The sequence below is a fragment of the Microcaecilia unicolor genome, chromosome 2, assembly GCF_901765095.1.
Source record: "Microcaecilia unicolor chromosome 2, aMicUni1.1, whole genome shotgun sequence".
Classification (NCBI taxonomy): Eukaryota; Metazoa; Chordata; class Amphibia; order Gymnophiona; family Siphonopidae; genus Microcaecilia; species Microcaecilia unicolor.
This window is the reverse complement of record NC_044032.1, coordinates 288043481-288065935: the sequence shown is the minus strand read 5'-3', so window position 1 is coordinate 288065935 and position 22455 is coordinate 288043481. Positions and strand designations below refer to the sequence as shown.

At 44.3% G+C, this 22455-nt stretch overlaps 1 protein-coding gene across 2 annotated transcripts in view; it reads right to left on the bottom strand.

The window, feature by feature from the left end:
• ACO1 (aconitase 1) overlaps nt 1-22455 on the bottom strand; it is a 241233-nt gene that overhangs the window by 129953 nt on the left and 88825 nt on the right. For both annotated transcript variants that reach the window (XM_030194231.1, XM_030194230.1), the window contains exons 3-5: nt 10873-11041; nt 7831-7968; nt 1649-1718 (exon numbers count right to left, since the gene is read on the bottom strand). In XM_030194231.1, coding sequence (XP_030050091.1) covers nt 1649-1718; nt 7831-7968; nt 10873-11041 — 377 coding nt within the window. The remainder of the gene's footprint in view (nt 1-1648; nt 1719-7830; nt 7969-10872; nt 11042-22455) is intronic.

The following is a 22455-nucleotide window of genomic DNA, read 5'->3' as shown; positions in this document are numbered from 1 at the left end:
AGGTGCATATGTTGCACTGATTTAACAAAAGGCAACATATACACCTACATAAAATTACTCCAGGGAAGCTAAGAACACAGAATTGCCGCACATAAGTATTTTTTATCAAATAGATGCACGAGTGCCAAACCTGCTCCTGATCTTTCTTTGCTCCACCCCCAAAAACACCTTCACATATGGGAGACAATTCTATAAACTAGCCCCTTCATTTAGATGCCCAAGGCCATGCAGATTTTTATTACATTTGTACCCCGTGCTTTCCCACTCATGGCAGGCTCAATGCGGTGGGCAATGGAGGGTTAAGTGACTTGCCCAGAGTCACAAGGCGCTGCCTGTGCTGGGAATTGAACTCAGTTCCTCAGTTCCCCAGGACCAAAGTCCACCACCCTAACCACTAGGCCACTTCTCCTATTCTGTAATGGAACCTGTTACCATTATACAATACTAGCGTCTTACATTTATATACTCACAGTTACACCAGACATAAGAGTGGAGGAGTAGCCTAGTGGTTAGTGCAGTGGACTTTGATCCTGGGGAACTGGGTTTGATTCCCACTTCAGCAAATTGTAACTCTCGGCAAGTCACTTAACCCTCCACTGCCCCAGGTACAAATAAATAAACCTCTGCAGTTGTTGAGCTAAGTAGCTGGATGTTATTAAGGTTAAAAGTAAAGATTTTGAGGAAGGTTTTTTTTAGCCAATGATCAACGCGAGCTGGATTTGATACAAATATAAACCTGCATTTTCTTAGGCTTTTTCCTTCCTTTTTAATAAAATACTTAAGAAACTGATGCTGCCTTGAAAAGATACTGAACACGGTTATAGTGATGTGTTTGTTTTGTGATTTCATAAGTGTACAACATACATAAGCACTATTCTGTAAAGGCACATAAGTGACATAGCATGTAAATGCAAGGAGGCGTCAAAATGGGCAGGGCTGTCACTTATGTGCACAACGTACAAGATACAGTGAGTTAGGCATGTCCTTGATGCAACTGGGTGCCTACAGCTGCATCAAGTCAATGGCTGATGTAACTGCAGAGCACATAAATGCAAGATGTGCCGATGCTGGGTTATGCTAGTATTCTATAATGGAATTTGGGTGCCGACGCCGTTATAGATAAAACTTTCACCGTGTGGCATCTAAAAGAAGGCACTCACAATACAGTGATGTGAAAAAAATCATCCCCTCCTGATTTCCTCTGTTACAGCATGTGTGTCACACTAAGTGGTTTCTGATCTTTAAACAATTTATAATATTTTAAATTATTACCTCATTTATTTAAGGAACAAACTTATCCAACACCCAGACCACCTATGTGAAAAATAAATGGCCCCCGAAACTTAATAACTGGCTGTACCACCTTTGTCTAATATTACATTTTGTTTTAAGATCAGAAACCATTCAGTGTGACACATATGCAATAATAAGGAAAATTGGAGGGGGGTGGGATTTTCACATCACTGTAGAATTGCCTCCACTAAGTCTGCAAAACATGAAAATTTCTCTCATGTACATCCTCAACAGATATCTTGGAAAAATCAACTGGTTGTGGGTCAGTAGGACCGACTTGGGGAGCCGTGTATTAGTGGGTTCTACTGTATTCCTCTTCTGATGCACACGAATCCACACTCTTTTGTTCCCCTACCTTTAAGAACTCAAACCTCTCTCTGTTTCTTTCAAATTCAAGCTCTTGATTCTTCTGCAAACTATCAGGCCTGCACAAAAGAAAAAACAAAAAAAAAGATTCAGAGTTAAAGCTGTTCTGCAGTTCCCCCTCTTTCTGTTTCACCGATGATTCCACTATAAGGCTTTCTACAATAACCTGGACCTCACTATTCTCACTGAACTGGGACTGGTCTATTAATTGAAAGTGCAGTGAATAAATACTACTACTAACTATCATTTGGAATATGAAATGCAGAAGGAAGGGAAAACATGATACAGAAAGGGATGGCACAGGACACTTTAATCATTTAAAAGTGGAGCAAGAGAGGGAGGGAAGGAAGGATGGCTTCCTACCACAGTAGGGAATTGTTATATTATTTTGAGAAGTTAGGAAGGGGGGAATCATTATTACATGCATGCGTGTGTGTGTGTGTGTGTGTGTCAACTCTAATTTTGTGATTTTACCTAAAATCTCAATCAAACACATCTGGAAAGGTCAAAATGTAGTACTAGCAATCCTAACGTGGACACAAGTTATATAAGCAGTCTAGGAAAGGAATACCAGCTTTAACTCTTTTAAGGGAAGTACTTCAGATTTGCAGCTTTCTGAAGAGGGGCCACACATTAAAAAAAAAAGAGACAGCAAGAGTCAAGGGCATTCATCAAAATTCCTTAATACACCCCATAGTATAGCATTGCTTCCATGTTTGTAAATCAGACTTATTAATGACGGAGCATTATTATTTCAAAAGACTGAATTCTACAGTACAAACAGTGGAATAGGTCACTTTCAAAAAACAATGACAAGGGGGCACTCAATAAAATTACATGGAAACAGTGGCGTAGCCAGACTGCCAATTTTGGATGGGCCTGAACCCAAAGTGGGTGGGCACAAAATTTTCTCTCTACCCCCCTCCCCCAGCAAAATTTAGTCACGCTAATCAGATGCATTTGTCACACAGGGTAAAGTGCTGCTTTTCAGTGCATCAGATTTCAGAAAATTTATTTAATAGCCTAACACCCTTTTCAGTGAGCTTTCAGAGGCCAAAACCTCCTGCCTCAGGTCAGTATAATGCTGTTACGGTATCCTCGCCTGACCTAAGGAAGGAAGTATTGGTCTCTGAAACTTCATTAACACAGGTACCATATTACTTTATCCTAAATTAAAAATAAAATTATTTTCTTTACCTTTCTTGTATGGCCATTTACTTTTTCTCATTGTGTCGCTCCCAGTCTCTAGATTCTGCTTTCCTTCGTTTTCACTTAACTCTTCTGACACGGTTTCCTGGCCATTTCTCATTTTTCTCTCCTTTTTCTTTGCTTTCTTCAATATTTTTCTGCCTCTCTCTCTCTCTCTCTCTGTCCAGATTTAATTCATTCTTACTATCCATTCTTTAATTTCCTTCATCTACTTATGGCTTTTCATCTTTTTCTCACCCTTGTTCTCCCCATGCCCCTTCCTCTTATTCTCCAGTCTTTCACTACTCTCCTTTTCCATCCGGCAGCTCTCTTCTTTCTCTCCCCATCCTTCCAGTCTCCCCTCTCTCGCCCCATCCTTCCAGTAGTCTCCCCTCTTTCTTTCTGCATCCTTCCGTCCAGTGTCACCTCTTTCTCCCTACCCTTCCATCCAGCGTCTTTCCTCTTTCTCTCCCCATCCTTCCATCCATCTACCCTCTCTCCTGATCCTTCCATCTAATGTCTCTCTCTCCCTCTTTCTAACCAGTGTCTCTGTATCACTCTACCCTTTTCTGTTCAGTGTCCCTTCTCTCTCCACATCCTTCCAGTCTCTCCCCTTTCTCTCTGAATCCTTCCAGTCTCTCCCCTTTCTCTCCCCATCCTTCCATCCAGAGTCTCTCTCCCCATCCATCCGTTTTCCCTCTATCTGTTTTCCCTCTTTCTCTGCCATCCTTCCATCTATTTTCCCTCTTTCTCCCCATCCTTCCATGTTTTCCCTCTTTCTCTGCCATCCTTCCATGTTTTCCCTCATTCTCTGCCATCCTTCCATCTGTTTTCCCTCTTTTCTCCCCATCCTTCCATGTTTTCCCTCTTTCTCTGCCATCCTTCCATGTTTTCCCTCATTCTCTGCCATCCTTCCATCTGTTTTCCCTCTTTTCTCCCCATCCTTCCATGTTTTCCCTCTTTCTCCCCATCCTTCCATGTTTTCCCTCATTCTCTGCCATCCTTCCATCTGTTTTCCCTCTTTTTCTCCCCATCCTTCCATCTGTTTTCCCTCTTTTTCTCCCCATTCTTCTATGTTTTCCCTCTTTTCTTCGACAAGGCCCGCCCTGCATGCCAGCGCCCGCCCCAGCTCCCATTGCCAGCCACTGCTGCTTTTCCTGTTGAGCAGCAGGGCCGGGGCTACAAAAAGAAGCAGCGCTAACGGCGCTAAGGAAGACGAAAAATGTTTTTTTTAAAAAAGCGCGGCACAGGCAGGCACTGTCTAGGCAGCCTTGAGGCATTGGCTGCTGGCTCGCAGGCTCCTCCCCTCTCTACGTCACTGCAGTGACGTAGGAGACGGGAGGAGCCTGCGAGCCAGCAGCCAATGCGTCAAGGCTGCCTAGACAGTGCCTGCCGGTGCCGCGCTTTTTTTTTTTTTTTTTAAACATTTTTCGTCTTCCTTAGCGCCGTTAGCGCTTCTTCTTTTTGTAGCGCCGGCCCTGCTGCTCAACAGGAAAAGCAGCAGTGGCCGGCAATGGGTGCTGGGGCGGGTGCTGGGCGGGCCTGGGCCGAAATTGGGTGGGCCTGGGCCCAGCCAGGCCCACCCGTAGCTACGCCCCTGCATGGAAATACTTTTTTTTTTTAAGTTTGAACAAGTTCCTGGAGGAAAACTCCATAGTCTGATATTGAGATGAACATGGGGGAAGACACTGCTTGCACAGGGATTGGTAGCATGGAATGGTGCTATTAATTTGGGTTTCTGCTAGGTACTTGTGACCTGGACTGGCCACAGTTGGAAACAAGATATTGGGCTAGATAGACCATTGGTCTGACCCAGTATTATGTTCTTATGTACTTACAGAAAACCTGCCATTCCAAGTATAACTTTCTGGATAGTTTTAGGCAAGGCATAATTTGTAAACAAAGAGGAAGTAGGATTGTGGACTGGGGGAAAAGGACAGAGTCAGAAGTAATAGGAGAAAAGAGGCTGGATTAGAGAGAAGGGCGAGTGTTCTCTGCTCTGTTCCAAGCTCACCCTCTCCCCTTCTCTTCCCTGCAGACTTTCTGGAAAGGAAGGGGATGAAGCCGGACAACTCAGCTGCACTGAAGTCCAAAAAGAAGTGGCAGAACCGAATTCTGAAATGTTCCCCCAGAAATTAAGGCCTAGTTCTAGGTGGAATCTATATATCAACATTTTGCTCAATGTGTCTTGTGTTTGATCAAGAAACTACCAAGGTTAGTTTCCTTTATAGGTGCATTTTGCCCAAACAATACCACCTAGCATATATTTTGAGCCATCTCTTTACACTCATTCAGTGTTTGGGTATTGGTGTTTATTGTTATGCAGACAATTCCTTGTTGGTGGCAAAGGCAGCAGCTCAAGTACTCAATTTAAATTCATTGCAAAATTGCCTTGATGCCATTCTGGGTTGGCTTCAGGACCATCATGTTGATAAGACTGTGGTATGTTGGATTTCTGGGCATGTTGAACGTCCCAAGTTTACCACAGTGCTATATGGATCAAATTTCATCATTGGTAAAAAAATAATTAAAAAAATAAGGGCTTTTTTTGTATTGTGGACATTAAGACCTATTAAACATTCTTTTGAAAAAGCAACTTTACATAATTTGTTGCATGCTTTGCTAGTTTCTCAGCTAGACTATTGGAAATATAGTCTATGCTGGCATTTCCACTTCTAGTGTTAAGCATTACAGATGCTACAGAATACGGTTTTGAGAATTCTTCGGAATTTTAGAAAATTTGATCATGTCACTCCATTATCTTTTTTGTTAGTACTTTGTAACCTGTTATTAAAATCATCCATAGTACCTGAAGATTGGAGGGTGACCAATGTAACGCTGATTTTTAAAAAGGGTTCCAGGGGTGATCCAGGAAATGAATACAATTGCGGAACACATAAATAAACATGGTTTACTGGGCCAGAATCAGCATGGGTTCAGTCAAGGGAAGTCTTGCCTCACCAATTTGCTTAATTTCTTTGAAGGCATAAATAAACATGTGGATAAAGGTGAGTCAGTTGATGTAGTGTATCTGGATTTTCAGAAAGCTTTTGACAAGGTTCTTCACGAGAGACTCCTGAGAAAATTAGTCATGGGATAGGAGGCAATGTTCTGGTGTGGATTAGAAATTGGTTATTGGACAGAACAGAGAGAGTAGGGTTAAATGGTCATTTCTCTCAATGGAGGAGGGTGAATAGTGGAGTTCTACAGGGATCAGTACTGGGACTGGTGCTATTTAACATCTTTATAAATGATCTGGAAATCAGAACAATGAGTGAGGTGATAGATTTGAATAGTTTTGTCGTCTACAAATTCAATCAAAACACATGCAGATTGTGAAATATTGCAGGAAGACCTTAGGAAATTGGAAGACTGGGCATCCAAATGGCAGATGAAATAAAATGTGGACAAATGCAAATGATGCTAGGGTCCACCTTGGGGGTCAGCACTCAAGAAAAAGATCTAGGGTCATTGTAGATAATATGCTGAAATCTTCTGCTCAGTGTGCGTCAGTGGCCAAAAAAGCAAACAGGATGCTAGGAATTATTAGGAAAGTGATGGTGAGTAAGATCGAGGTAAGACCGAAAATACTATAATGCCTCTGTATTGTTCCATGGTGCAACCTCACCATGAGTATTTCATTCAGTTCTGGTTGCCATATCTCAAATAAGATATAGGGAAATAGAAAAGGTTCAAAAAAGAGCAACCAAAATGAAAAAGGAGATTGAACTCCTCTCATATGAGGAAAGGCTAAAGAGGTTAGGGCTCTTCAGCTTGGAAAAGAGATGGATGAGGGGAGATATGACTGAAGTCTACAAAATCATGAGTGTTGTAGAACAAGTAGAAGTGAATCGATTTTTTACTCTCTCTCAAAAAGAGTACAAAGACTAGAGGACACACAAGGAAATTACATGGAAATACTTTTAAAACAAATAGGAGGAAATATTTTTTCACTCAACGAATAGTTAAGCTCTGGAACTATTTGCTGGAGGATGTAGTAAGGGCAGTTAGTGTATCTGGGTTTAAAAAAGTTTTGGACAAGTTCCTGGAGGAAAAGTCTATAGGCTGCTACTGAAACAGACACGGAGAAGCTACTGCTTGCCCTGGGATTGGTAGTATAAAATGCTGCCACTATTTGAGTTTCTGCTAATACCTGCCTTGGCCACTGTTGGAAACAGGATACTGGACTAGATGGGCCATTGGTTTGACCCAGTATGGCTACTCTTATGTTGGTTTGTTTTTGCATCGTTTTTAAAATTTTAATTTTAGTTCATAGAGCATATTATGAATGCTCTCCTTCCTATTTGAAGTAGGTTAGCTACACTCCAGCTAGGACACTGAGGTCCCTTTATGATTTTAGGATTGTGAAGCCCCATATTTCTAGAACTCATTGGAACTCTACTCGCTCAAGAGCTTTTTTTCTGGTTAGCACCTACATTATGGAATAATCTGTCTAATGATATTCGACAGGAAATGAGTTCCAAGAAATTTAAGATTTTATAAAAAATTCATTTTTTATAACTGCTTTTGATATTTCCATAAGTGACGGGGTAAAAATATACTTATGGGTCTATGATGATTTTTTTTTTGATAGATGATTTCTTAGTGTGTTTGACAGAGGTCTTTCCTATATGAAATCTGGCATTCCTTTCTTTTTACGTTTTGTAATTTTATTGTAAACAGCCATGATCCATTTAGGCCTGGTGGTATATTATATTTTAATAAACTGTGAACTAGTGGGTTGGCTCCATCTGTCTGGGTATCTGTAAGCACAGGCACAAAGAGACACATACTCAAAGATATATATACATACACACATACATGCCTCATACATCCCCAGTCATCCTAATAAGACACACTGACTTTTATACCCAGTCCCTGAACAGACATGCGTGAGATTTCAAATGGAGGAAGGAAAGGTGTTATTTGGTCCCCCTATAAGCTATTCTTTCTGCCGTGGTCTCTTGGTTTTAAGTCTCTCACCTTCTGTTGAAATCAACTTGGATGGAATGATCAATGACTAAGTCAGCAGGACAGACAGGATTGATTTTTTCTGGGTCTCCTCCCAACCTTTTCACAGCATCTCGCATAGCAGCAAAATCAACAACTGCAGGTACACCTCTAAAAAAAAAAGAAAAAAAGGCAGTTGTAGGTCAATTAGTCAAAAATGACTTGCTTATTATATTTTTAACCACTTTAGTGAATCTCTTAGTAGAAGCCGACCGAAACTGCTTTTTTCAGTTTCAAATGAAACCGAAAAAATGTCTAACCATTTTCAGCTGAAATCGAAACTGCAGCTGAAAAAAACTTATTGCCTGGTTTCGGCCAAAAATGAAAAATGAATTTGGTTGTGTGATTGTGAACCAATGAGGCTCACTGGGGATTGTCAGAGCTTGTAGTCAGTAGCCCTCTGCTAAACCCACAGGAGATTATCACGTCCCAGGAACTGCAAGCACAAGCTGACAACTGGGACACCCATTTTAACAAAGACTTCTCAACAAGTCTGATACGTTTAGATTCCCAAGTCAACACAGATGTAGTTAAATTCCTCTGAGACAGGACCATTATGAGAACGTGTAAAAAAAAAATCATGATTTGCAAGCTTTTTATGCTTACTCAAACTGTACACAAATAAGAGAAAGTAGCATTGAGATGTTTCCCATTTTGTATTTAGTCAAAGGACAAGTATGATATAAATTCTTACTAAAATAGGGTAAAGGAGTCCAGATATTAGTCTATTCTGTAGACATTTTACCAGCCTGATGCACAATCCAGAATAAAAAAAAACACATTGATGTTACTGAATACGAGGACTATACGCCAGTGGTGTAGCTACGTGGGGCCACGGGGGCCTGGCCCCCTAAATTTCTTCTGGGACCCTGTTTTTTTCTGGCGGGGGTATCCAAACCCCGCCAGTTGAAGCCTTGTCCATTGCCAGTCTCTGGCACCACCGTGTTGACTGCCCTGCTCTGTCTTCTCCTCACGTCCGGCACGCTCCTTTTAGTGAAACTCAGAATGCCAAGGTATTTGCTGCAGCAGTGGGTGGGGAGCAGCAGGGCGGCGAGGCGACAGGGTGGTAGACCAAAATGTGCCCCCCAAACTCGGGCTCTGCCCCCCCCCCCCCCCCCCCACTGTGAGGTCTGGCTATGCCCCTGCTATACGCTCTAAAACATTACAATGAAGACCAATACATTTCTCAAATTATATTCCAATACATAAACATTTAATTGTAATATCTCCCTACTAACACTATACGCTTCATCAGTAATTGTGCTTGAAAACAATTACTGCGGGTTTCCTTTTCATAGAACCTAGCTTCTGCAAGTCACACATTTGATTAAAACGTTGCATCTTCATCATACTGAGACTGGAAATTCTTTAGAATCACCAAAATAGTATCCAAACCAGAATATATATAATAAATAATGAAAGACCATATTTTGCCTCCAAGCAAAATAGCCCCTGCACACATGGACCTCAGGTAATGAAAAAAACAAAATAAAAATCACAGTGTTTTTACAATGGCTGACTTTGCGCCATATTTGGAGTCATATTTGATAGCTGATGTCCTATCTCTACATAAAGGCTAATTCCTAAGAAGCTTAACATCCCAAATTTATAGATAAATTCCTGCTAAATTTTTGTATCAAAAACATTTGAAGCATTCTATTTACCATATAAACTACTATGCAAGATCATAACTGCATTACTTGCAATCGCATTACATACACACATACACAAACAAAAGAATGGAAACAGTAGCTCCCCCTTCCCACAAACTACTTTATAATCCCTTGTGGCTAGTGGTGTTGCCAGGGTAGGAGTGTTCCCTAGTCGTTCTTGTCCATGTCTCAAAATGACTGCCATGACCTCTTGTGGCAGTCTCACGAGATTGCCACTACAGATCATGGCAGCCATTTTGAGAGCAGAGCCAGTATAGGCAGGAGCAACTAAGGATCACTCCTGCCCTGACTACACCCCTAGACTGCCAGAGATTGTAAGATAGGCCTGAGGGGAGCACCTACAGGTGGATGGGGGTGGGGAGGGGAAGGAGGGAGACAAACAGGCCAAACTACACATTTTCAGCTTCTACCAAACACACACATCAGTTTTGGGTGAAATTGATGCCATGACTATAGCCGTTTGGCCAAAACCAGGTAGAAAATGGATTTGCGGCCAGTTTCAGCACCATAACAGAAACCAAAATTTGGTTAGACTCTAATGATTTGCAATACCCTGCATTAATGAACATCTACAGCAGCTATGTGCAAACAAGACAAATATTTACAGCAGTCCACTCTTACTCAGAATGCACTCAAGGTAACATGATGTCTTCTTATTAAATGAAACTTAAAACCAGTCCAAAGTTGATAGCGGGGATAATACACTCAAATTTGTAAACCCAATGCTATAAAGACTTATATATACTTATATAAACTTGACAAATGATAGAAATTGACTCCTTCCATCATATATATTACAAGAAAAACATTTTGAATTTTGTATAAAGGCCTTAGCTGGTGACTTGTTTCACATGAGGCGACTAAGTTAAGTTAAGCAGTCATATTTAAGTTTGAGCTACATAAGCCTTAAGTATTTTGTTGTTAAGATTTAATGGAAATTGCAAAAGCCAGTGACGATTATGCTGAGCCACAAGGCTGAATCTCCTTGTGTGAAATGAGTCACCAGCTTATTATTAAACATGTACAATACTATAGCACAAGGACTTCAACATCATTACTAGATTTCAATTTCCCCAACCTATTTACAGTGTACTGGATACAGTTTTTAAGAAACATAAAATGGTTTGACCAAACTCAAGCTAGAAACCTGACTGTTATGGTCAAATCTAACTCAGGTATATTCATTGTCAATTCCTGAAAAACTACTTGGTTGCATTTATTTGAAAGACTGAGTTGACAACCACCACTCTACACATGAAAAAGAAAGTCTATCACTGTGTACTCCTCTCTTATCCCCCACAATCTCCTTCCCATAGATTTAAAAAGCCCCATTTTCTCATACGTGAAATCCTGCAGAATAACTCTTGAGGGCCTGAATGGCACTTCAACATTCTTGTGCTGCGTCACACTCCAGTTCAAGATATTCTCAACGTCTTTTCTCTTCACTAGAAACTCATCACAGTTTCTAACAGCTGCTTCCAGGAGAACTCGAATAGAAAAGGGCAGGCGTGCTGCAAAAAAATAAAAACTAAATAAAATTTTTAAAATCTAAACATTGATTTTTTTGTGTTCATTTGTTTGTTTTCTTGGGGAGAAGGTCATCAACACATTTTAGAAGGCAATTTACAAGTAAAATACATTGGCATAACATTTCTCTCTCTCTCAAATGAGCCACAAATGATCTGTTCCACCAAAGCTTGGAAAAGGCAGCTTTGTAATTTGTACGTTTTCTTTTTATCCTATGTGGCAAATCAACAAGTTCACCTGAATATCATAAACACAGTGTCAAATACTGCACCAGCATTAGACAGTCATAGTATCGGAGGGCAAATTAAAACTGATCCTATTTTTCCAATATCCACCGCTCTATCTTTTCAGATTCTCCTTTTTTCCCACTGGAGTGAACCTTCTGGATTCAAACCAGAAATCAAACATGTCTGTTCTTCACCTCTGCAGAAAATGGACAACGATTCTCTCTGCCTTCTAACTCTCTTGTACTTTCTTCAGTGATTGTTATGCTGCAATATTTTATAACTTGCACTTTCAAAGAGACTCTGGCGGGACAGTAACTGTAACCATCCTCTGGCCTCTCAGTACAGACAGGCCTGCATGCCAGACCGGTGTGGATTTGTAAACAAACTGCCTCAGCTTAAGACTTACTTTGCACCAACAATGCAAACAAAACACAGTAGTAAGGGGGCAATATTAAGCCAATGACCATTAGAATTTTTTTAAACACTGGCCATTGCTGACTGAAATTAGTGCCTGCCTCTATCTGAGTAGTATCACCCAATATCTGGTTCTGGCACAGCCGAGTTATCATCTTAAGTTAACCAGGTAGCTACCCAGGTACTGCTTCTGAATTCAGCAGTGCCTGAATAATTTCTGACTCCATACCAACTCTGCCCTAGACCACCCCGGCAATTACCAGAGAGTCACAAAGGTCAGAGCAGATATTCAGCAGCACTCTCCAGCTAAATGTCGCTGAATAATGGCTCCTGGCCTAGTCAGTGTGTTTTAACAGGGCAGGAGTCTCTCCTGTCTGGTTAAACGCCACAGAATATCAACCTGTAACAAACTAAGTAATTTTTTCAGGGAGGAGAAATTACATAAAAATGGGTACAAACCAAGGAGGTAACCTTTTCAAAATGGGAAAATTTTGATTTCATGTACATTTGGCAGAATGGAAAAGTAAAACTAAAGACTGAGGAAATCACTGTGTGCATTGAGAACCATAAATGCACAGAGCTTCATGAAAATTCTGAGCTCTGGGAGAGCTGTTTGAATGGAAACCTTGTGCTACAGCATTTATTAGAACAGATCCTAGTATCGTTGGCTTGTGCCATATCTTAACCTTTTTTGTGAAACAATGGTCATTACCTATACAGATACTCACTCCTGAAGCAGGCATACTTCTGCCGAAACACGGGACCATATCAAGTCCATTATATCTGGGTTTTTTTTAAATAAATATTTTCTCTATTACTTTCTACCCTCTGGTATCTTGCCTAGATTGGTTGTCCCACGTCCCTTCCCTACTCCTTTGGACAACCATAAATACACACAATACTCAAGGAGCAATCACACCACAGAATTCTGCAGAGGCATAATGGGAGTTCAAAACTGTGGCATAAGCTGATGGTTTGGTACATATTATGGAGCCCAAGGACTTGTTGAGGTATTTCATGCAAGAGTTTAAGGGATATGTATCCTTTTCTGGCCTAAAGTTAAATACAGATAGGTCCAAATCTTGAGAACTTGGGAGGAAGGATATCAAATGGGAAGAAGGATTTTCCACTTAAGTGAGCAGAGTTTCAGTACTTAAGTATAATATCACCGTGTGAACCACATGCTTTACACAGGAGGAATGTGGTCATACTTCTGGAGTATACCATGATGCCATGGCATGCTCTTCCAATGTCTGTCTGGTTCAAAATGATATTATTTCCCAAGTTTTATGTCTGACCGGTGTTATCAATTAGGTACCTATGAAGCAGCTTTAAATATCTTAACATGTTTTTTTTTTGGCCTGAGAGCAAACCTGGGATGACCTTGATAGTTCTAATGAAGCCATGGCAAATTGGGGGAATGGGACTTCTGTATATCATAGAGGCCATGAAAAGGTGCAAACCTTACATATTTCTAGCTTTTATTTTAATATAGCTATTTTGCTTTTCTTGAGCTGGGAGCAGATCTGAAATTGCAAGACAGCTATACAACTGTATTCTTTCTGGTAACTACCCTTCTAAGGCTATGGATTGACATTTGGCCTATGCTAACTTGTGATAAGTTGCTGGTCAGCAACTAAGAGCCAAAGACTCCTATGACTAAGGACACCTGCAGTATCCAGATAAACAATTAGAAGGAGAAGTAAGTGGGTATGGGTAAAACTGTAGGCTGAGCAAGAGGGTGGAGAGGGCTAGTATGATGACTGTGCATAACAAGGACATAGGTCAAGCCATATCATATGAAAACTTATGCTTTATATGACTGTCAAGGAATTTGAGGGAATAAATGATAGAAGTTGATGGAACATGCTGGAAACAGGATTCGCCATAACAGGAAACAGAATATTCTGGAAAGATGCATATTCATTAGGTAGGAAGGATAATTATAATTAAGATAATGAAGAAAGGAAGAAAAAGTATTTTAGAGGAAACAGAACTGAGGATGGCAAGCCTCAATGTGCCTACACTAGCAGATGGACATATTGATAGCTCCCAGGGAAAACTCTGTTTTTATTTGCTACATATTATACTGTAATGAGATTTTATTTGTTGATATTTCAATAATTACCGATTGGCTTCTTTGACTATTTGAATAAACGTTTGTTACGTCTAACACTTATATAGTAGCCAGAGTTTTTCTTGCCTGGGGTTCTGCCTGGGGGGCAAGGGTCCACCCTCCAGGAGACCTCCAGAAGGTTACTCCTGTCTCAGAGGCAAAGACAGAAGTATACGCTTCCAAATCTGGAGAGGTAAAACTGTGCATGTGTTTAGAGGTACTTAAAAAGCTAGCTGTATGACAACTCAGTGCATCCCACATGGCTTCCCTCTGTAATCAACCCTCATCAGGCAGGCAAATATTTGATAATATTAAACACATTTTGCATGTCAACTGGGAGGTGTAAAAGCATAACATTCCAGCCATTTTGGTGGCAATTGATTCAGGGAAGGCATTTGATCGCATGCACTGGCTTTTCATGTCCACAGTTTTGAGAAAGCTTAAGGTGGACTATGGCTTTTGCATATGGTTCAATGCCTTATACACGAACCCTAGGACTTCTATAAAAGTTAATGAGGGATATATATCCAGCTTTCTCTTTTACTGTTTGCTGCCCTTTTCATGGCGCCATTTGCACAACACATAAGGGACGACTTGGATATCAAGGGAGTTCAGATACGCCATGATATTCACAAAATCTCATTATTTACAGATGATGTTATACTGTCACTTTCCCAACCCCATGTCAGTACCAATCCATTTACAACAGATGAAAGCTTAAGGAATGGTATCCTGCTTTAATGCCAACATTGATAAAACCGAGGCTCTTAAAATTTCACTAAGTCCCACTAAAATTGAGCAAATTAAGGACAATTTCCCTTTCAAATGGGTTTCTTCTCATCTTAAATGTCTAGGGATTAAAGTCACTCAGACTAGAGAATTTATTCCAGGCTAATTACCCCCTTCAATTCAGGTTGACCTCAGGGAATGGAACAGACGTATGTTTGTGCAGCGCTGCGTACGCCTTGTAGCGCTATAGAAATGCTAAATAGTAGTGGTAATATTCATGGCTGGGAAGAATTTCTATTTTGAAAATGAATATACTCCTTACTACATGAGGTGCTGGAAACAGGTTATGAGAGAGTCCCTCAATTAAAAAGGACTTATAAAATATTAACTCGGAAATGGGGGCAGAGGATGTCCCGAGCTAAAATTAAGAAAAGGAAAATTATAAGAGGGTACAGGGAAATCCCCACAATAAAGGAAAAGACTGAAATACATAAGGGGATCCGAGATGTACAGGAAACCAGCGAACAAGTAAGCCTTACCCGAGGGGAGAAGGTCCAGGGGAAGACAACCAAGAGTTTTCAAAGGATAAAATTTAAGGAAGAAATTAAGATAAGGGGAGTAGGGAGGTTTACAAAGCAATCCCTAGATGGGGTGGGATTCCCACCGTGGGAACAAGCCACACCACACGTCAGCACTTGTGCTCCAAAATGCGCGTCTCTCCTGGCAGCCACATCCAGCCTGTAATGTCAGGCAAAAGAGAGCTTCAAAGCCCAAGTAGCTGCACTACATATCTCTTGAAGAGAGAGTGCTCCAGTTTCAGCCCAAGAAGAGGAAATCGCTCTTGTGGAATGTGCCTTAAAGGCTTCAGGCGGAGGCCAGCCAGATAGCAGATATGCTGAAAAGATAGCTTCTTTGAGCCAATGGGCTATAGTGGCCTTAGACGCTGGAGACCCTCTGTGCGGACCTGACAAAAGAACAAAAAGATGGTCAGACGTCCTGAAGGCATTTGACGTGCACAGATATTGCAACAGAGCCCTTCGCACATCCAGAAGGTGGAACTGCCCATAGGCTTCTGGAAACTCCTCTTTAGAAAAGGAGGGCAGGAAAATAGGCTGGTTTAGGTGAAACGCTGAAACCACCTTAGGCGGAAGGCACCGTACATACCATTACTCCGGACTTTGAGAATTGCAGAAATGGGTCTCGAAAGGACAGCGCCTGGAGCTCAGATACCCGTCTTGCCGATGTCACGGCTACCAAAAAGACTATCTTTAAGGCAGTGCTTTTTTTGTGCCGGTACGCGCCAGTACGGTGTACCGGCACCTTTTTTTCCTGCCGCCTGCTATCCGTTCCTGCTGCCCGTCGAGATCCAGCGCTCCTGCCCCAGCTGCCCGCCCTCTTGGCTTCCCGACAGCCCTGCTGCTTTCCGGTCCAAACCTCTCCCCCCCCCCCCCCCCTCCGCGACGCGTTTCAATCTTTTATTTATTTTTTTTACGTGCAGTCACAGCGCCGGCGTTGCTGAGGCCTCCTCCTGCCTTCCTTCCCTTCACTGTTCGCTGCCTCTCAGTGTCCTGCCTTCCTGTGACGTGTTTCCTGTTTCCGCGAAGGCGGGACACTGAGAGGCAGTGAACAGCGAAGGGAAGGAAGGCAGGAGGAGGTGAGCCTGGTCCTCTCAGCAACGCCGGCGCTGTGACTGCACGTAAAAAAATAAATAAAAGATTGAAACGCGTCACGGAGTGGGGGGGGGAGAGGTTTGAACCGGAAAGCAGCAGGGCTGTCGGGAAGCCAAGAGGGCGGGCAGCTGGATCTCGACGTTGGGTGGGGAGAAGGTCTGATGTGGGGGCTGGATGAATGGCAGACCCTGGGGATGGGAGAACAGGGCACATGCTGGGCGCTAGGGGTTGAGGAGAGAGAAGGATATTTTGCTGGGGCTGGGAGAAGGGAACTGATTTAGGGAGAAGAGTCCGACTCTGTGGCTGGGAGAAAAAGGGACCAAGGACAGACGCTGAGGTTTGGGGCTGATCTGTAGAGAAGGGTCTGATGCTGGGGCTGGAGGGAACATACTGGATGGAAGGGGAGGGCAGGGGAGACAGGATAATCACTGGACATGCATGGCAGGGGGAGGACAGGGGACAGAGAAGAATTGCTGGACATGGGAGGGGAGGGCAGGGGAGAGAGGAGACATGCTGGACATGGATGGAGAAGAGAGCAGGAGATAGAGGAGAATTGCTGGACATGGATGGAGAAGAGAGCAGGAGATAGAGGAGAATTGCTGGACATGGATGGATGGAGGGGTTGGCGGGGAGAGACGAGAAATGCACTTGGATGGAGGAGAGGGGAGAGAGAATTATTTCTTTATATGGATACAGGGGAGGGAAGAGAGAGGAGAAATGCTGGACATGGACATGGATGGAGCGGAGGAAAGAAAAAAAGAAGATGCACATGGATGGAGATGAGGGAAAGGAAAGAGAGGAGAGAAACTGCACATGGATGGAGAAAATAGGCAAAAGCTGGATCCACGTTGTACCCCCTCCAGTCAATTCCGCAGAGGAGGATCCAGCTTTTACTTATGGATGTAGGGCAAGAAATGAAGAAGAGGAAAGGAAAGAAATAAATGGAAAGGAAGCCCTAGAAACGGAGTTAAAAGAACAGATAGAGAGCAGCAGAATCAGAGGCTGGGACCAATATGGATAGAAAAACAAAGTCACCAGACAACAAAGGTAGGAAAAATCATTTTATTTTCATTTAGTGTTTACATCTGCTGTCTTATTTTGCACTGGGTATAATTGGAGCTGTAACAGCTTACAGAAATTTTTTATAATGAAAAAAAAATCATGGTTTTTTTTTTCTCCTATACTAGTATATTTTCAATGATGTCTGTTTATATGCGCCACGGCTGCTATAAGGGGTGTGGCCAATGTGGGTGTGGCTATCATAGGGGTGGAGCCATACGTGGTGACCCCGCCCGTAATGAGTACCGGCACCTTTTTTTCTACAAAAAAAGCACTGCTTTAAGGTCACATCCTTATCCGAAGCTCGCCTAAGCGGCTCGAAGGGCGAACACTGAAGGGCCTTTAAAACTAAACCCAGGTTCCAGGCCGGACACGGAGCCCGCACGGGAGGACGGAGCCGAAGCACCCCTCTAAGAAACCGTGTCACATCCGGGCAAGCAGCCAGAGAGAGGCCAGCAACCTTCCCTCGAAAACATGCTAAGACTGTCACTTGAAAAAGCAGGGAATTATAGGCCAAGCCTTTTTGTAAACTATCCTGCAAAAAGTCAAGTATCGGCAAGACAGAAGCCCACATGGGTGTAATCGCTTTAGAAGCACACCAAGCCTCAAATTGGCGCCAAATCCTGGCATAAGCCACGGAAGTGTAACGCTTGCGGGCCTGTAGGAGAGTGAAAATGACTTTACTGGAATATCCCTTGTCTCTCAATTGCGCCCTCTCAATAGGCATGCCGTAAGACCAAAGCGGCAGGCGTCCTCCATGGTCACCGGGCCATGTGACAACAGGTTCGGTACCAGAGGTAATGGCAGGGAATCCTCTACCAGCATCCGCCGGAGGTCCACATACCACGGCCTCCTGGGCCAATCCGGGGCAATGAGAACCACCTCTCCTTGGTGGAGCCGAATCCACATGAGTACTCGCCCAATCAGGTCCACATACCACGGCCTCCTGGGCCAATCCGGGGCAATGAGAACCACCTCTCCTTGGTGGAGCCGAATCCACATGAGTACTCGCCCAATCAAGGGTCAAGGAGGGAACACATACAGGAGGCCCTGAGGCCAGGGTTGAGCCAAGGCATCCAACCCTGCCGAGCAAGGATCTCTCCGTCTGCTGTAGAAGCACGGGACTTTGGCATTTGTGCTTGACGCCATAAGATCCATTACGGGCTTTCCCCATTTGGCACATATCTGCAGGAATACTTCGTCTGCAAGTTCCCACTCCGCTGGGTCGATCTGATTCCTGCTCAGATAATCGGCTTGCACGTTGCTCTGACCTGCAATATGAGCTGCTGACAGAAACTGCCGATGAAGCTCGGCCCAGTGGAAAATCTGCGCAGCCTGCGCTGCTAGTGCTCTGCACTGAGTGCCTCCTTGGCGATTTATGTAGGCCACTGCTGTCGTGTTGTCCGACAGAACTCTGACAGCCAATCCTTCCAGGGTCAATTGAAAGGCCAGAAGCGCCTGGAAAATCGCTTTCAACTCCAAGCGATTGATGGACCACTCCGACTCCTCGGGTGTCCAAAGACCCTGGGCATGCCTTCCCCAGCAATGTGCACCCCAGCCCTTCAGGCTGGCATCTGTTACCACCAGGCACCAATCGGGGAGCGCTAGCGGCATTCCTCGCTGCAGCAAGCTGTCTGAGAGCCACCACTCCATACTGAGCTGGGCTGCAGGGAGCCAACGTGGGTCTGCATTGATAATCCTGAGATATTGGAGACCATCGTTGAAGCAGGGAGCACTGCAGAGGTCTCAGGTGCGCTCTCGCCCAAGGCACCACTTCCAAAGTGGCCGTCATCGACCCCAACAGCTAGACTATGTCCCAAGCTCGCGGGCGAGGCATCCTCAGGAGCAGACAGACCTGGTTCTGAAGCTTGCACCACCTTTGCTTGGGTAGGAAAACCATTCCCGAGGCTTTGTCAAACCGGACCCCCAAATATTCTAGAGATTGAGAGGGGGTCAGGTGACTTTTGGCTATATTGACGACCCAGCCCAGAGACTGCAGTACTGAGACCGCTCTGGCTGTAACCTGATGACTCTCTTCTGCAGAGTCTGCTCTGATGAGCCAGTCGTCTAGGTACGGGTGAACCCGGATACCCTCTCGCCTGAGAAAAGCAGCTACTACCACCATTACCTTGGAAAAGGTTCGGGGAGCTGTGGCGAAGCCAAAAGGCAAGGCCCGAAACTGGAAATGTTTTCCCATCACCGCAAAACACAGAAACCTCTGGTGCGGGGGCCAAATTGGAATATGCAAGTAAGCTTCTTTCAGGTCCAGAGACGTGAGAAACTCTCCTGGCTGTACCGCCGCAACGACGGAGCGCAGGGTTTGCATGTGAAAATGCCGCACGTTCAGAGACTTGTTGAATTGTTTTAAGTCCAGGATAGGCCGAAAAGACCCTCCTTTTCGCGGCACCACGAAGTAAATGGAGTAACGGCCAGAGCCGCATTCGGCGGAAGGCACGGGGGAAACTGCCCCAATGTGAATCAAGCCTTGCAAGGCCTCCTCTACCGCCGCCCGTTTGGCAGCAGAACCGCATCAGGACTCCACAAACACGTCTCTTATCGGGACATTGAATTCTATTCTGTAGCCTTCTCTGATCAGGTCCAAGACCCACTGATCTGAGGTAATTTTGGCCCACTCCTCGAGAAAGAGGGAAAGTCGTCCTCCTATCACAGGCATCGAGGAGGGGGCCAGCGCACCATCATAGAGAGGGTCGCTCTTGAACTCCAGGTCTTGAGCCTGCTGCTGCGGAACGTTTGTCCGAACGAAAGAGTTCCTCTGCCGAAAACGGGCACGCGAAGTGAACCCAGCAGAACGCCCCGGGCGGGACCTTCTAGCCTCACGGAAGCGAGGTCGGGTAAGCGCTGGGGTTTGGCATCCCCCAGGCCTTTCACAATTTTCTCCAACTCCTCACCAAACAGGAGAAGGCCTTGAAAGGGCAACTTCACCAACCTTTGCTTAGAGGCCATGTCAGCTGCCCAATGCCGTAGCCACAGAAGACGGCGAGCCGCCACCGCCACAGCCATATGTTTAGCCGAAGCTCTGATCAGATCATAAAGGGTGTCAGCCAAAAATGACACGGCCAACTCCATCTGCGGTGCCACCTCCGTAAGGGGCTCCGCTCTCTGAAGGGGAATCCAAACTTCTGCGCTTGTCTTGCGGCCATCTGTCAGGGGAAAACGCGCCTGACGGTAATCCAAGGCCAGACTCCACTGGAGGGGATACAAAAACAGGGCCGCAGAGGACCCCTGCGGAAGAGCTCTTTTTAACATGTATGCATTATGCAGCAATAAAACAAACTCAGGTGAAAATGGCTCACCCTGGCCTCCTGGTTTCAGTCCGGGGGAAACAGCTCTTTTATTAAACTCTACACGAGGCGCCCCTCCAGGCTCAAACCCCTCCGCCTCAGCGGGGATCGCGCCATGCTGTTCCAAAATGGCGCCCGCTGCCAGCTCCACGGAGCGGGAAAGAACATCGCTCGCCATGCTCAGGCCGGCTCTACCGTCTGAAAACCACGCCTTACAGAGCCCCGCTGCAGATTTGCGCTTGACACAAACGGAACAGCGCTTTACTTTCTCAGCAGCCATCGCCGAAAATGGCGGAAATTCAAAATGGCGGATTCACGCCAAAATCGTCCCGAATGCGGGCCCTCCCCGGAGGAGCTACAAAATGCTCTTACCTCACCAGACCAAGTCTCTGAGCTCCGGTCACGCTGTACAATCAGAAGAAAACCTCTTTTCTGGGATCGCAGCGCCAAAGCGCAACGCGACTTTTTTTTTTAACGCTGTGAGGAAAGTTTGAGGCAACAGCGAAAGAGGCAAATTTCCAACTCCGGAGGATCAGTAGCATGGGAAAGGCAGGGAAAGGGCAAACCTATGTGCCTGCATCCACAGCGTGGGCAAAGACAGGGACAGGGCTTGCTTATTTGTCTACTTCCACATCGGGGGCCTGGTACGGCAGGGAAAGGGCTAACCTATTTGCCTTTAAAGTGGGCACCATCAGCCACAACACCCCTGCTACCTGGCAAAAGCACAGGAGCCACCCCAGGCATATTTTCTGAAGGAGCTTGAACAAGCTGCAATCACCCTGCTGGGGAGATAGAGAATACTGAAGAGGCAGATGGAGCTAGCTGGCCATGAGGCACTATGGTTTTTCAGTGCTCTCTATCTCCCCCTGCTGGTTGATGGACACAACCCACTCGTAATGGATTCATCTGCTTGATGACAAGGAAAAGGTACTTACCTAAAATCTAGAATAATGGGGGAAGGATAAGGAACTTTGATTTGACACAGTGTGGAGGGAACATTGTGAGCCTTGAAGTAAGACTCTGATGTCAACAGCCAGGGGTGGAGGACAGGGTTGTAAATTTGAGGTGAAGTAAATTCCTGTCCAAGGGGGTGGTGGCTGTTTTTATCCGAGACCTTCATCTTCCAGTGGAGGGTTTGGATGAAAAGAGTGTACCGAACTGTTTGTTGGAAGAAGAATAACCCCTACAGACTGGTTAGCAGAAGGTAAGTAGAGTGTATTTTGCATTTAGAATGGTTAATTTGCATATCCTGGGAAGCCGGCTAACCGAGTATTGAATAACTGACCCACACGTTCCCCAGTGGAGGGTTCATTTCAAGAGTCCTTGCTAAAGTGTTTGATGCAAGAAGAATACCCCATAAGAGAAGATTTGCCTTCTGAGTGGTTAATTTGCATAGCCTGTGAAACCTGCTTGTCAAGTGATATTCCCCAGATGGAGCGGCAAGTGGCTGGACAAAATAAGAGAGGTCTTATGATTATTCACCCTGAGTTAAAGGGGAGCCTTCGAGGTTGACTGTAAAAGGGGAATAAAGCACTTAAAAGAGAACTTTCCTATGGATTCTTTTCTCTTGGAAGAGTTCAGGCTACCTAGTGCCTCCTGTTGAGAAGGAAGGAAATTACTGAAAAAGGCCCCAGTTCAGCAAGAATTCACAGTAAATGGTCACATTTTGGAAAGTTCTGTGCACAAAATTCATACAGAAGAGGTTGTCCTAGTCTTTATCAGAAAGCCTGGCATACATCATACTGCTGAGCACGAATACAGCACAGACAGCTGAAGCATGACATGTCACTGCAGTCTCATGCAGACATTACACTAACACAGCACAGACATTTGAAGTGTGTGTTAACACTGAAATCCCATGAAGACAACACAGTGACATAC